The following is a 15,836-nucleotide window of genomic DNA, read 5'->3' on the forward strand; positions in this document are numbered from 1 at the left end:
ACATAATCATTAAAAACTGTAATTTAATTATTCTTCACTGATGGTATCGGCAATGGGTGCTCCAAGAAACTAGTGCCCAATCTGAAAACGCTGCATGACGAAGGCCAGAAGGTTTTGTTCTACAAATTTAAGTTCCCTTGAAGTGCCTATATTTGTTATGTACAGTACACTTTTAACTTGGGTGGCTCACTCATGTTACTGCTGCTGAATTAGTTACATTTTCGCTAGAAACAGACTGTACCATGAGTGACTGACGCAAATGATACAGAGACACCTCCCTGACAATAACGCAGAAACAGCTTGTTTATTTTTGGACCACAATGCTTATAGTAGACGATATTAAGATCAACCCTTTTACGATAAACTAAAAAGAGCTTACACATTCACTATGAAAACCTACATTTTATTTTCACCTATAATGAAATGCCACAAATATTGACACCAGGGTTTAAGTGGTTAAACAGGCATTAGGGCAGGATTGTGAGACCAAAAAGGACTGTGAAAAGCCATGAAACACAGACTCTATAGTTCAGGTCGACTGACAGACAGGCTGTCCGACATCCCATTTGGTCTGAGACAGGAGAAGTGATAAGCTTCTCTGTTTTAATGATGCAATGCGAGAGTGTGGTATAGCCAATACCAACTCAGGACTCCTGAGTCACTGTCGTCCACACTCTCCCATCTAACAGAGCTCTACATTGTTGCTAGCTGAACTGTCATGCCGCAGTCCGTATCCGTAAGTGGTGTGCTTCTTTCCCCCTCCTGGGTTGGCTCCCATAGAGTCAATTTACTTGCCTCGAGTTCCAAGAGAGGTGTTGGAACCTAATCCTGTATTTTGCTATTTTTCCCCATCGATGTCATTCATATGACTGACAGCTCCAGTCAGTAACTTGGAGAAATATAGAAAGAAATTACTATTATTAACATCCAGTGATTCCAGTGGAACCAGTTCCGTTCCTGTTAGGTCCTCCAAGGGGCATGCTGTGGACCTAACCAGCCTGTCCACTTCTGCTCCTTTAAAAACAACTAGCTGTCCTCCCACAATGAGACCAAACACTTTCAGCTGAACACACACACACACACACACACACACACACACACACACACACACACACACACACACACACACACACACACACACACACACACACTCTATGTGTCTCTCTCAGTCATCAGGTTCGGTGACACACTGTTCCACTATCTCCCTGAGGTTGGGGTTCTCCATGGCTGCAGCCACTCTTTCCTTGTCGTTGATCTGCTTGTTAACTACGGAGACACAGACAAGACATAATCAAGACATTAATCAGTCATCACACAATGTATGTACTACTGCATACTGACTGGATATGGTGTCTGTCTTGTGTCTAGTTTTGGGATGTCATAAGATACAGAATATCGATCAGCATGTTTGCTGCTGTTGTTGTATTGCTGTTGTCTCCGCCAGGACCCTAAGGCGTGGCAGAGACCATGTTTTCGCCCCTGTCTGTCTGTGTTTGTACAGCTCGTGCACGCAGACGCATGATGCAATTTGTAAAACACACACACACACACACACACACACACACACACACACACACACACACACACACACACACACACACACACACACACACACACACACACACACACACACACACACACACACACACACACACACACACACACACACATTCCCAATTATCAATGCTTGAATGCGTGAATGGATGTTATGTATTAAACCTTTTAGTATTGCGGTTATATTTTATGATAAAATAATAACAAGTAGCAATAGCAAGTTGAATACTATTACTATATACTATACGGAAAGCAGGTGGATTGAATTAACTGATAAGAAGATGCAGCTGTACTAGACTGTGGCTTTAACATGATCGCTTACTGCTGAGACTAATCTCTGAAGAGACCATGTGCTGGTTGTTAAACAAACACTTACTATCTTCTTCTGTAGAGTGAGTTCCCTCAGAAATGTAAATTTCCAACTGGAGAGATAAAGAAATGGAAGATAAATGTTAAAAAGGCAATTACTTTATGCTGTGTGGTGTATATTCTTTATTTAAATATGTGATATACAACTACTTATTGTATCAGGGAATTAAATAAAGTGCGTCTAACAATGACAACATCCTGCAAACAGGGCCAGATTTATCAATCAGGGGCAAAGGATTGTCAGGGGGATTGTCAATCTTTTGCTGCACGCGCGCGAAAGATTGGCCGTGTGTGCTTTGTGCGTGCGTGCAAAACGGAAGAAACTGTGCCATTAGCACAATCTCAGGGACGTGCACAGGGATTTGGAGGGGTAGGGGCCGAAATTTGAAAAGGGTGCAGGTGCGTGCACACACACACACACACCACAGAATATCGGTTTTATTTAGGGGTGCTAGACACATTTTGCAGGGGGTGGGGATACAAGGTTATACTAACTATACTTGAGTCAATCAGTACAAATCTACACTCAGTATTGAGCAAGATATGAACATTGAGTAAATAAGCATCTGTCAGATTTTGTCTATGATCTTATCAATCAGTACAAAGCTATATTATTGAGCAAGATATATTAATAACATCAATGCCCTGATGAGATCATAGAAAACAAATAGGCTAATTAAGAAGATGCCATTACTATGCCAGTGCAAAACAAATACATTCACTGATTCACATTCATGTAATACTGATAATATCATTATTTAAAGCAACACAGAAGCTTTAGATAAAGTATGAAAAAATGTTTACTTTATTCATCAGGAATATATTAAGTGATTTAGGGTGTGGGTTATCGGTCTTGTGACGGTAACCAGCCAATCAGAATCAAGTATTGAGACTAACGGTTTTAGAATCTGGCATAATCACTCCCTGTAGGGAGAACGGATAAGTGTAACTGGCCCATTACATAGCCGATACCCCACTCTGGTTCTGTACTCAGTACTTGCCTTGTGTTTGAATGGTAAGCATCGCTGTAGTTTGACTTGTAAGCACAGGCCTGAAAACACAAAAAGAAAGTTACTGTCAGAAACAGATAATGATTTGAGATAATGATTTTGATCTCAATGGAGCAGCCTCTGACGTTGGAAAATATCTAATTCAGAAGGGCTTTCAGAACTAGTTCGGAGTGTTAGGACATCTGGCAAAAATCTAAAGTTCTGAATGACCAGAGGGAGAGCTATAAATTCTTGATAAATGGGGATGCAGGGACAGGAAGTGCTGTGCAGCCAGGTAAAGCACTTTGTAAGCCTGTTTTGTTTAAAGTGCTTTAAAGGTTTATTATTTTTGTCTCAGCAAAGTGTTTCTGAGCATATTGCACAGTGGACCGGTGATTGCTATTATCTGGTCAGACACCTGCATTAGTGCATTGTGCCCGCTTGTTCAGTCCCAGGAGACCACAGCTCAATGGGGACAAACCGTGTATTCAATTCACATAATAATGTTATAATGAAAAGGGACAATTGATTTGCAGCCAGGGCTTGAATCAATGAAAATGAAAATAACCGCAGAAATAGCAGCATGCACACACACACACGGACGTGCTATCAGCTGGGGGACATCGTACCAATCAGTGTGGCCAGGGAGCAGTGTGGAACAGTTGGCGAGAACTTGATAATGATGAGATACTCGTCCTCTCCAATCTCTTGGACCTCCACACATTTCTCTGTCACTACTTCCAACTCCTCCAGGGTGTTTGGCTTTTCTGGGTCCCGGATCGACCGAATCACATCTGGGGAACGAAGAGAGTTGAGTAACTTACAACACTAGAGAAGTTAAAGCTGGAAATATTGATTTATTCTATTTTAATGAATACAAATGTATTTTAAAATAATTTTAGCACATTTAATTTATAATATATGAAATCATGCAGTAGTGTGTTCTGTTCTCCCTACTCTCCCAGTCTTTACTTCATGTCTATTTCATGTGCTATTTTTAAAATAATTGTATCTGACCTCATACTGGAAGAATGCACCAGCTTTTTGTAATATTTGGTTTTAAGGTTTTTGTTTGATTGTGTGTGTGTGTCTGTTTTTGTATTATATATTTATGTACATTGTTGTCTGTCATGTATGTAAATGTTCCTTTTTGTACACAGGTCGCCATTGAAAAAGAGACTTTGGTCTCAATTGGATTTCCCTGAAATAAAGGTTTCAATCAATCAATTAATCAAGTAGTACTGCCTGAATCACATAAGTCACAGTCACACAAATAATATCCCTTCGACCAAGCGGGTATTGCCTCTTAAATGAGTGGTAGATGTTTGGTCTCCCATGCGAGAGACTGGTATTTGAATCCTGGGTTTTTTATTGATTGAATACTGTCGGAAATGTAAACAGCATACATGTGGTACAGTCAGACATTAAGGCTAAAAATGTTGTGGGGATTGTTTCCATTATCAATTCATTATTCATCAACATAATATGATGTCATCAACACTACAGAACACCATAAAATATGTACAAAGGAGAAAAAGGCGGCAGTGGGTGACACCTCCTTTCTATGGGAATGTACTTCCCCTTGTGGTCTCTTAGGCCATTTTGATGGGTAGGCAGATAACAGATAACAACAGTTCACCAATCTCACAGAGTCACATTGTCTGTTGTCACAGACATGAGTCACTCACCAATGGTGAGCATTGGTGAGTGGTGACTCAACCAGTCGACTTGAAGAAAGGAGGAGAAGCAAGCACTCAGTTATGTAGTAGAGTGACGGGTGCACGGTTCAGCTAGATACAGTTCATAAAAAATAATACCAGCACTCATGTTATATCCAATAGGATTCTTGTTTATTTTTGCACATGTTGCTTGCTGCGGGGGGAATAAAAAAACCCCAATCCTATTGGATATAACATAACGTGAGTGCTGGTATTATTTTCTATGAACTGACTCAACCAGTCGACAATGATATCAGTATTGAGAAGTTGACATTGTAATCTAGTACACTACAGTTCAAAAAACAAATATAGCTGCAAGCAGCGATAAGACAGGACCAAGCAATAAGCCCTTTTAATCTGCTCAACAGTGCCACTTTAGGTCATCCAGTGGTATTGCAGCTGTTCGTACCCCAAACATACAGACAGACAGAGTGCCTGTTATCGCTGCTTGCAGCTATATTTTTTGTAAAAATGTTCACGTACAAAATTCTCTTCAACTGGGATTTCAGATAATGGTCCATAGATTGTGTGTAGAACATTTCACGCAAATTGCAGAAAATCAGGTTTAAGCATTAATTCTAACTGCTCAAAATGGTGGAAAATCTGAGGTCGGAGCTTACTGGTCAAAGTGACAGGCCATGGCTTTTGGCCTAATGAGGCATGAGTAAAGCCTGTTCAAAGGTTTCATTTTCAAACGATTGCTATAGCGCCCGCCTTTGGCCAATTGGAGTAAGACTGGTTTCAGTGCTATTTGGCATGACCCTTTACCATACTGTAAAGTTTCATAAACATGACAATGCATGTATACATTAGGGGCAGAAGAAGAATTATCATAAAACTGTAATGTAAAAAAGATATCATTCAAAATGGCGGGTTATCTAAAGGTCAGAGGTCAAAGGTCAGAACATGAAAGTTGTTCAACATGAGGAGTGTGTCGAAGTTTTATCAGTCAAATGGTTCATATGCCTGTTCAAAGTTTGCATTTTCATTGAGTGCTATAATAGCACCACCCTTTGGCCAATGGTTGTGGGCTTCGCTTGTCCTCACCGTTTGGCATATCCCTATATATTGCCAAGTTTTGCGAAAACCGACTGCACGGTTAAGCCAGAACTACTATTTTTGGTGGAAGAAGGAGAAGAAGAAAAACAAATAAGGGGGTAAAAGGGACCAAAAGTCCCTTCAGGCTTGGTCCCTTAAAAAACCTACATAGGCTACAATAAGGGATCAATAAGAAGTCCCTTCGCTTCAGGCTGTGTCCCTTAATTATTTAATCAGTCGTCAGATCACACAGACAACTTTAATTGATCAGCAGATTCAGCACCATCAACTGATATCTTGACAGTTTAACGATTTAAGTTGTTTCCGTATGTAAGTGATCATGACAAATAGCGGTTTTTCTCAAAGTGGGGTCCAGGGATCCTCACCTTGAGTGGGTTTCAAAATTCAAATGGACCCTATACGATTACAGGTCTGTAACTCAGTTATGGGGTTTGATCTTGTTTGAGAACGAACCACTGCTCAATATAACACTAGCCAGTTTAGCTCGTTTGTTAGCTTACCATAAACTTCTAATGCCTTCTCTTCCATTTTCTGGGTCCTGAGTGCATTCTTCCTGTCATTGAGTCGAGAAAACTGTAAAACTTTAGTGACAGTGAGAGACACAAGACTCGACACTACTCAGAAAACCGTAAAACGCCATTATCGCCATAGTAAAGAAAGGCAGAGTGAATGACTTTGACAGCTAAACGTCAAAACTATAGGGCAGCCAGTTTATAATAGATCTACAACTATACTGTGGATCTTTGCTGATCGAGTTGCTTTGCGATCAGATGGCAGTTGAGATCTCTGGGCAATTTGGACGTCGGTGTTTGTTTGCGCATGGGTCTCGCGCACCGACAATAGCCGATTTACAAGTTCACAACGCGTCGCATCGAGACGCTTTGTGAACTTGTAGATCGGCTATTTTTGGTTGCGCGACACTTTGTATCTCATTTGTTACAAGAAGAAGCAATCAATTAACGATCGCTACATGATCTTCTGGCCTGGGTCGTTGCATCATGACTTGAGACCTTTTAAACGTGATTTTATTTAAAAGTGTCCCCAAAATGTCTACGTAAAGCACACACGTATGCTTTTAAATGGCGCTTTGCGATGGAAGTTGATCACATTTTCTGAACATCGCCATCGGTTGTCGATTAAGTTGGACTCTTGTTCGCCCTTCACTTCCGTGTTTCTATTTTGCTCCGCTCCTGATTGGGCAGCTTGCGTCAGCTGACACTGGGCAGAAGGGGAAAGAAATCACATGACACGTGACGTGACTGACGGATCAGCCCAGCTGCCCAGCCCAGTAAGATAAGGAAGATAATGTCCACTTCCACTACACTACTTGTATGTTGCCACTGTTCTTGCAGCATGTTTTTTTTTTTTTTTTTTTAGTTTTAGTTTAGTGTTGTTAGAAAATGGTCCCACGGGCATAAGTCTGACTCCCGGTCTATTGTTATTGGACCAGACTTGACGTGCTTAAAGATGTTGAACATGTCTGACTCTGAACAACAACGGGACGAGGATGATGATGATGAGGAGGAGGTGATGGTGGTGGTGAGCTCCCATGTCAGCTCCATAGAGGTTTGTCTGATCCAGGAGAGCAGTTTGTGTGGAAGTGTTGTGGTCCAGGAGGCAGAGAAGGTCCGGATGGCCCAGGGCTGTTCTGTGATCTGTGCGCTGGGGAAGACAGGAGGACTGCTGGTTGCTGATGTCACACACACAGAGGCGTTGTGGACGAATCTGGAGGGAACCTACTCAGAGTGAGTACACTGTCACTGCTTGATTAATACATGTCTTTATCATAATAGTAATAGAGGAATTGCACTATATGTGCACTGACTGTTACTATGAAATCGTGCGTTTAAGTTTCCAGTGTGTTGTTTGGTTGGTTGGTCACCCCAGGCATGACCATCACGTGACATCATATCCCTGATGTCATCAATATTGACCAGCAACTCTACATCTGACCTCAAACCTCAAAACTTTAGATCTCCATATATGGAGCTGTCTGCTGACCTGTTCTGACATTCCATATGTTGATCTGACCTAATCAAACCCCATAGACTCAAGACACACTCCATATGGCCAGTACACATTTCATTCCATATGTTGATCTGACCCCCATGCCAAAGCACCAGTGCTCGCCCTGCAGTCTTCTCAGCTGTCACCTAGGCGGATGCATGCACGCGGGCTCACCGTTTAGGGCCAGGTCGCTTCTCGTTCTCAGGCGTCTTACTGAGAGTTAGACTATGAATTACTTATTTATTCGTATGTTTTTGTCTTGTTTGTATGGGAGCTGAGCTTCAAGCACTTGTGCAAATGGCAAATAAAGTCAATTCTATTCTTATTAACAGTTTTCAAATATTACAGTGGTACGATTATACAATGGTGCGGATAACACAAAAAGCCCCATTGTGGTCCTGCAATCCTTAACTTTTAAAGAGTCGATTTGGTTACATTTTGTACATGCACTCTTAGATTAGGATTTTATTGTGTAGCATTATAAAAGTAAAAACAACACACATGTACATCTATAACCGTTGTGCAAGTTGTTATTAAACTCTTCTCTTGGGAACATTCTATCAATTGACTGCTAGAATGAGACTACAGCGATAATCTGTGTAGTGATTTCGGCACAAACAAGGGACTAAATTCATTTCGCTCCTATGCCACCAAAATGTGGAAAGCCCTACCAACAGCCATTAAGACATGCAAATCCCTTGACTCCTTCAAAACCGCTCTCAACGGGCACCTACGGACGGCTGCAATTCGAAACTGGCCCTGTAAAATCTGAATCCCCCCCCCTTACTGTACATGTTTCTTTTCTCTTTTTACCTCCTTACATGATTTCCTGTTCTTTATATAAAAGTGTATATTTGTGTACGTATCTAAATTCTGATGAATTGAATGGTGTTAATGTCGTCCACAGTAACAGTCTTTGTATTGAGTTGTGGTTTCATGTGAAATGTACCAATTCCGCAAACTGTTATTAAATACTTCAATCAATCAATCATGGACAAAATTAAATATCATTCACTACAGTATATGTTTTTCCAAATACCTCAACATTCATATTGTGGTCATCACGATTTAGTTCTTTCACAAAATATGAGATTTTTGATGAATAATCATTGAGTAATGCTTTATATGACTAAGTGGTTGGGTAAAGGTGAGCTCATCTAGAAGTTACACCACTTTTGGTGTTAGCATTATCTTATAATTTAGCTATTGAAAAATAGCAGATCTTGTAAGCTCATAGCTATTTTTTGAAAAATCGAAGAATGACTGACATAGAAACATAGCTTTTTCAGAAAACTGTCAGGATGTAGAAGACATTTTTAGAATCTGATCTCAGGTCAAAATGGGTTAAGCCATTGCACAATATTAAGATCCAAGACGATCTCTAGTACACTAGTATTGTGATATAATATCAATATAATATTGGCCCGGCCCTGCATGTAACTCTGAGCAGATTTATCAGAATAGGGATTTATATATTTATGTTAATTCAAATGGGTTTCCACCAGTCTCTTAAAGTTCAACAAATTAGGGACCGGGGTACATTTGGTTTCATACATTCTTTTCTTCTCTACTGTGCTTGGCTTTCCCTTAGTTTTTCCTGGGAAGAAATTACTGTTCATACAGGTTCTGTCAGCGGTCTCAGACTGTTGGCCGTGGGCTCACAGTGCGAACTGAAGCTGTTTGAGGTGGAAGTAGAGCGATCTGGATCCACTACTCTGGTCTGTCTGTGTCCTGCAGGCAGCCTGATACAGATGCTCAAAGACAAGGACATCAGTAAGTGTTGTTTGCCAGTTTGTCCCCTCATCATCATCATCATCATCATCGTCGTCGTCACCATTATTTATTTGTTTAAAACCTCAAAAAAAGCATTGAGGGCAAACTCTCATATTCAATGATGCTGAGGTACAATAAAATAAAAAAGAGCCCAAGAAAGTATGGCATTATCAATCAAAACATTTAAAATATAACGGCGGGTACTAAATACAAATAAGAACATGAGTGTATGAATTGATAATGTAACACAAATTAATAAAACAATGACAACAATAGAACCAACAAAAAGGAAAAGCTAAAGGCAATGACAAAATATATACAATTGGCAATTAAACCTTGAAATAGGCTCAATGGTATTAATGTGGACAACTTGCTTTTGAAGCATGTTAGTAACAAAAAGCAGATCTTCTGAATTTTTGGAACCTGCAGGGTGAGCCAAGTTTGTGAACAGGGCAACGGGCAGTGATGCAAATAGCCTGCATCCTGTAATACTTAGACTCACTAAATTGAGAAAGGACGCAATCATGTCATCCTCCATTACATTGAAAACCTATTATTTACATCACTGAACGGGTACCACTACCAATATAACAAGTTAACAAAACAGGGTGAAGCTGGGAAGCTTCTCTAAAATAGCTTTGTACTCACTGATGGACAAACAGTTCAGTTTTTTGGTACAGTTGGCATGGCATTTTACACACACAGTTCATCAAAATTCTCTCTGCGTCTGTCTCTCCCCTGCAGGTGTGTGTGAGCCAATATCCATCCGCATGCTGTGTTTTGTGGACGGGAGGTGCTGTTTGCTGCTGAATGACAGCTCCTTGCTGTGGTTGACATGGGAGCAGGGAGCAGGACATGACCCACAGCCTCTCTCCTGCTGTGACCTCCCTCTGCCTATCCCAGTATGCCAGTATCATCTCTGCAGAGGAACTCTATTTGTCCTCTCCACCAACGGAGTCATTTGTATCCTCAAATCCTTATTCACGTTTCACTAAAAGAGTGCACAGAGGCAGTACAGTGAGTAGAGGAAAGGGGAGGACGTAAACAATACAAGCACCTACACTTTTAATCTTGTGTCCATATTTTGATGCTTTTGAAAAATGTTAATGTTTAAAAGAATGCCAGCATTTTCATACTTTTAAAAAATAGATAAAATAGACGAGCTAGGGGTGCATCGTTATGAAGTATAGTGCGTGCTTGTGATACAGTTTGCAAAGACAAGCACAGGAAAGTACAGTTCAATAAAAGATCTGCTAATACGATTAAACACACAAGAAACCACTATGGCTTGTTGGGGTCCTTCGTAGGCAATACATAAAAATATATACCCTGCTCCTGTCAAATTTATTGTAGTTTTCTATTCTAAAAGTGAATCACTATACGGTATATATATATCACGGTATAGTGATTATCTTCAGAGTATTGCCTGTATAGAGGGTATGCGTGTGACATCATCATCAAACCTCGAAGTTATGCGGGAACGCCTACTGAGTGTCAAAAAACTACTTCCTGGCCATGACAGCCAATACATCCAAACAGAAAAGTTGTATTTGATTACGTTAAACGACATTAAACTCACTTTGTCACTCACTTTGCCACTCAATTTGCAATTTACTTTATGCATGTGCATACCCTCTATAGGTAAAATGTTGAACACGGCTGTTTGAAGTGCCTGGACAGTCAAGTCATTTCAAATTGGTGTGAAAGTTATTTTTCACATTTTCACAATGCAGTGTTTGCACTGATGCCAGAATAAATACAGTATTGGGCAATATATGTGAAATTACAGTTGCTACTCCTGATCCTGATTCCATACATACCTCATACATTCTTGGATAATGCCAAGTTATAAGAACAAAAAATGGGTTTTCGAAGTAGTACTACTTAATTCCAAAAAGGTGTAAACTGCAGGCTTGCAAAGAAAATGATTCCAAGACACTCCATCTTTGATGAAAAATATATCATATCATCGAGTGCCATCGAATCCTTTTCTTTGCAAGTCTGCCGTTTACACCTTTTGGGAATCAAGCAGTACTACTTTGAACTTTGAACACCCCCTTTTCTTATTCCTACCTGACTGATCCCTGCAGAAACTTGGGAATCAGACACAGAGTATTTTCTTTATCTGAGTGTTTGACACTCAAATACAAAAGAAAAACTATATACCCTATTGGCCTGAATAAAGTTTTTTTCCAATGGAAATATCGTTAAAAAAAACAGGGTCATATTATAATCGGGACTTAACTTAACTTAACATTCTTTTTCCACGAATGAGTCTTGAAAAATGGGGGTCGTCTTATAATCAGAGTCATCTTATATTCGGCACAATAGTACGTAGACCCTTAGCTTCAAATTTTAAATGAAAGCAGATACATAGGAAAAACTATTTTCACACTCACCTCAATGCAAAAACATCTGTGAGCATGTTTCTTTATCTGTGAGCTCCAGATGTGTTTGACAGCATGGAGGGGAAACAGCTGGCCACGGTGAACCTCCCTCTGTACATGAGCTCTGGACTTGAGGAAGAGGAGCAGAGCCCTCCCCCCTGCCCCTCCTCCTTCTCTGACCTGCAGGTGTCTGATGATCTCAGTACAGTTGTAGCCGTCAGTCCGTCCCACGAGGCCGTGGCGGTCGACCTCAACCACTATTTCAGGTAACAGTTCTTCAGGAGCCCACAGTGGCTGGACTAATTTAACCACATTACACCTGGCACCACTATTTGGTAACCTGACGCTGCCAGATGGGGGCGGTATTGGGCATGTTCCCCAACACAGTTTCCATCTGGGATTTCTCAGGGAGTTCAGCTAACACCAATCCGTTCCGTACCGAACCAATCAGCGTGAGGTAAGGGCGGGATATGTGCGAAACCGGATGTGAAGCTTTATAGACACGTCAATATGATTGGTTGTGTTTGCACGCCCACACGGTGATAGACAGACGTTCCCATCCAATCATCTACCAAGTATCTTGAAAAAAAGGAACAGCCCCGTCATCGAATTTGCTTCCGCGATCCCAGATCCCAATAAGCTGTGAAACAAATTTGTGTAGCAAGCTTCTTGGATCTGGCAGCGTCAGGTTAACTATTTGGGGCATGTCATTAAAAACGTTCAATGGGATTACAAGGATTTTCATAGTGAAAATGGCAGATCTGCAAGCTACTGCAACATATCACAGTGCCAGCACATTCATATTCAGGACATTGCCTTCAACATGCTGTATGTCTGTCCAACCTCCAACCAGGACCTTCCCAAACCATTTGCTCTGTCGTGTGAGCTCTGGACGGCCCTCCATGAGACCTCCAGAGCCCAGAGACGAGGACAGTATGCTCAGCTCCACGTGGAGTCACCATGCCCTGGGCACCACATTCACCTCTGACCGGTAAGATGCAAGCATTAGACAGACAGGCAGGAAGACAGGCAGACCTTTAGTAATCATGTGAGGGAAATTGATGAAATCACAGTGATGAAAGTTGAGTAGCAATCTCACAAGCTAGAGTCCTACATTTTATCAAGTTAGTAACTCACACTTGTGTGAAGTGAGCGGCACTCTTATCATCATACCAGCCAGTCAGCTGAGCACATTCTGTGCTCAGACACACACACACACACACACACACACACACACACACACACACACACACACACACACACACACACACACACACACACACACACACACATAGGAGCTGTGCATAGACTTCTGTCTGTTAATTTTCCATCCTCTCCACCAGCTCCTGGGAGGCACGTCTGTCATCCATGTACAACAGCGCCAAGGCTGTCGCTGTCCCCCAGCCCCCTGTCTCTGTCGCCCAGCCCTGGTTCTCTGACCTCCCCCATCCAGAGTGTCCACAGGGCCTCTCCTCAGCCTGGCTCTCCCAAAGCAGAGCCCCTCCCTGCGGAGCAACTGTGTGTCTATCCATCCCGGAGTTCGCCTCCCTGTCTCTGCTTTCTGTGTCCGAGTTCTCTGCCGTCCTCACCTACGTGTCTTCAAACCCCGGTGAACACCAGGCTACTGTGGCATTGTGGGATTTGCAGTCCCAAAGTGTGAGCTACCACAGGGCGGATTGCCAGGCGGTTCCTGTACAGCGATGTGGAGAACAGCAACACAGTCTGCTGCTGAAAGGTCAGCCTGATGGTGAGTGTGTTTATAGTAAAAGTGCACTAATACCCCGATTACTGGGAATAATCCAGTAATTCCATTGAAGCACAGTGCGATTAGGACAATAACGGTTTACATGTTTTAACAAAAAGTCTGGTGTTATATCTTACACTTGTATATTTACTGACATGTGCACATTCAAAACAAATCTGTTTACAATTTACATGCCCAAGTAAATTTAAATATTGGTCAAAAAACAGTTATCTTAATCAGGTTTTGCTCATCTTGATTATGCCCTTACCACATTTTGGAAGTGTTTAAATTACTATTTCAACCAGAGTATTGCCTTGCCGGGGTAAGACTGGAATATTGGTGTGCATGTAAATGCATAAATACAGTACACACTATTCTGATACTGTGGTACAGTACACATATAGATTATCTTCTCCTCTGGTCTGTCTTTCTGTGTCTCTTCCTTTCTGTTTCTTTGTCTGTCTGTCTGTCCTCTTTCATCTGTGTGTCTGCAGGTAGTGGTCTAGTCCAGGTTCTGTTTGGAGTGACTCAGGAGGAGCTGTTAAACAAACTGATGGTGTTTGGCAGCGCTGCCACTGTTGACGCACTGTGTCACCTCAACAACTGGGGGCGCTGTTCCATTCCTCTCCATGCACTGCAGGTAGCATGTCCCCTAATTCCTACTGTCTGTCTCCCCTAATCTAAAAGCACACACAAAAAAAACGTTCTCCGTAATTTTACAAAATGGCTCTCTTAAATTTCATTTCTGTGTTTTCCAGGCTGGTTTGAAGAACCGTCAGCTGGACACAGTGGATTTTTTCCTGAAAAGTAAAGAGAACATTTTGAATCCTGCAGGCAGCAGTGTGTCTGATGGAGACGCACCCAGTCAGCTCAGCAGTAAGAACGTGCTCTAAGCTTACAGTTTGTATTGGCCATATAATATGCCCCGATTCCTGAATCGTTGCATTCCGGCTTCCGCACTCCTATCTAACATCAGGGTCTTGAGTTCTCCAGTGTTGTTATAGCAAAAAGTTATTTCCTACGCCACCAAGACGCTACTTACTTATATCTAATGTTATTAACGGTAGATGCACAGTTGGTGTATAGAATATAAGGCTGGGTGATTCGCCGATACCTATATCACTGTTGTATTAAAGGTAGAGTAAGTGATTTCACTCAAAAAAACCTTAGGTTTCTTTTTTTTTTTTTTTTTTTTAATATATGTTTATTGGTAGTAGGCATCAACAATTTAGTACAGTTTGAACATACCATTTTCTTTTTCTCCCTCACCCCATCCCTCCCCCCAGTTATCGTCATCATTAAAACAATATAAAGACATAACATTAATAATTGAGTACAGACATACAAAAACAAACATACATACAGACATATGAAATAAACAGTAGGATACAAAAATAATAATTTAGGTACAGATAACAAATACAATATAAATAACAAAAAATAAAATAAAACAAAATAAATACAATTATGAGTTGGGTTATTCAAATTCAAAAGATAGTCACAAGTTGTTAGAAAAGATTGTGTTCGGAACGTTGTCATACATCACCCTCTATACACAGTTCTATCATTATGAGAAAGCAAAAAAACACACATAGTATTGATTCAATTAGTCTGTCGGAAGTACTCTCAGATTCTCAAAGTAGGTAATAAATGGTTGCCAGCTAGAAGGGTTTCGTTTTTGGCTGTGGGACCTAAGCCTTCGTCCAATCAGGATAGAGAGTCAAAAACGAAACCTAAGGTTTTTTGACCCCCAGGGGTTAACTGGGGACAGGGAGGAACTCCTTATATGGTCAGCACACTCTATAGTAGAGAGGATTATCACAACAAAACAAAAAAATAAGTGATATTTGAATTAAGTGAAATCACTTACTCTACCTTTAATATTGTAATATAACGACACTAGATCGTAATATTGTTATATGGCTGTACTAGCGTTCCCTGGCTTTAATCACTAAAGCCCTATTTTATACTTTAAAACATTTAAAATAATTTTCTAAACTAGCCAATAGCAGCTCGACAAACTCACAAGCTTGTAGATTGGCTATTTTTGTTATTTATTTTCTAAATATGATAGGATGTATTATCACCAACCACCACAATGATATTGAGGTTCAACAATGAAAACCACAGAGATTACAGGATTGATACGTAAATGAAATACCCAAATGGTAACTAGAGGATAGGCATCCTATCGTATGGGTTTTCTAAACGATCACTAATTGAAATAACCTCTTTA

General features: G+C 40.9%; 2 protein-coding genes across 6 annotated transcripts in view; one reads left to right on the forward strand and one right to left on the reverse strand.

The window, feature by feature from the left end:
• Positions 1–279: 279 nt before the first annotated feature.
• Positions 280–6,506, reverse strand: ciao2a (cytosolic iron-sulfur assembly component 2A). Of its 2 annotated transcripts, XM_080760712.1 has the most exons (6): positions 6,190–6,506; positions 3,542–3,706; positions 2,925–2,974; positions 1,931–1,976; positions 1,153–1,266; positions 280–1,090 (listed from the first exon to the last, which is right to left on the reverse strand). In XM_080760712.1, the coding sequence occupies exons 1-5, from the start codon at positions 6,215–6,217 to the stop codon at positions 1,166–1,168; spliced, it is 390 nt and encodes a 129-aa protein (XP_080616838.1). In that variant the 5' UTR covers positions 6,218–6,506; the 3' UTR covers positions 280–1,090; positions 1,153–1,165. The 2 variants fall into 2 exon arrangements, with proteins under 2 accessions (XP_080616838.1, XP_080616837.1); XM_080760711.1 differs by having other exon boundaries at positions 280–1,266; positions 6,190–6,505.
• Positions 6,507–7,002: 496 nt separating this feature from the next.
• spg11 (SPG11 vesicle trafficking associated, spatacsin) overlaps positions 7,003–15,836 on the forward strand; it is a 49,284-nt gene continuing 40,450 nt past the window's right edge. For 3 of the 4 annotated variants that reach the window (XM_080761092.1, XM_080761094.1, XM_080761095.1), the window contains exons 1-8: positions 7,003–7,434; positions 9,288–9,469; positions 10,214–10,432; positions 11,918–12,122; positions 12,710–12,847; positions 13,200–13,603; positions 14,095–14,240; positions 14,359–14,476. In XM_080761092.1, coding sequence (XP_080617218.1) covers positions 7,157–7,434; positions 9,288–9,469; positions 10,214–10,432; positions 11,918–12,122; positions 12,710–12,847; positions 13,200–13,603; positions 14,095–14,240; positions 14,359–14,476 — 1,690 coding nt within the window. In that variant the 5' untranslated portion in view covers positions 7,003–7,156. The remainder of the gene's footprint in view (positions 7,435–9,287; positions 9,470–10,213; positions 10,433–11,917; positions 12,123–12,709; positions 12,848–13,199; positions 13,604–14,094; positions 14,241–14,358; positions 14,477–15,836) is intronic. The other variant, XM_080761093.1, reaches the window with a different exon arrangement.

This window comes from Protomyctophum bolini (assembly GCF_963924005.1).
Source record: "Protomyctophum bolini genome assembly, chromosome: 4".
NCBI lineage: Eukaryota > Metazoa > Chordata > Actinopteri > Myctophiformes > Myctophidae > Protomyctophum > Protomyctophum bolini.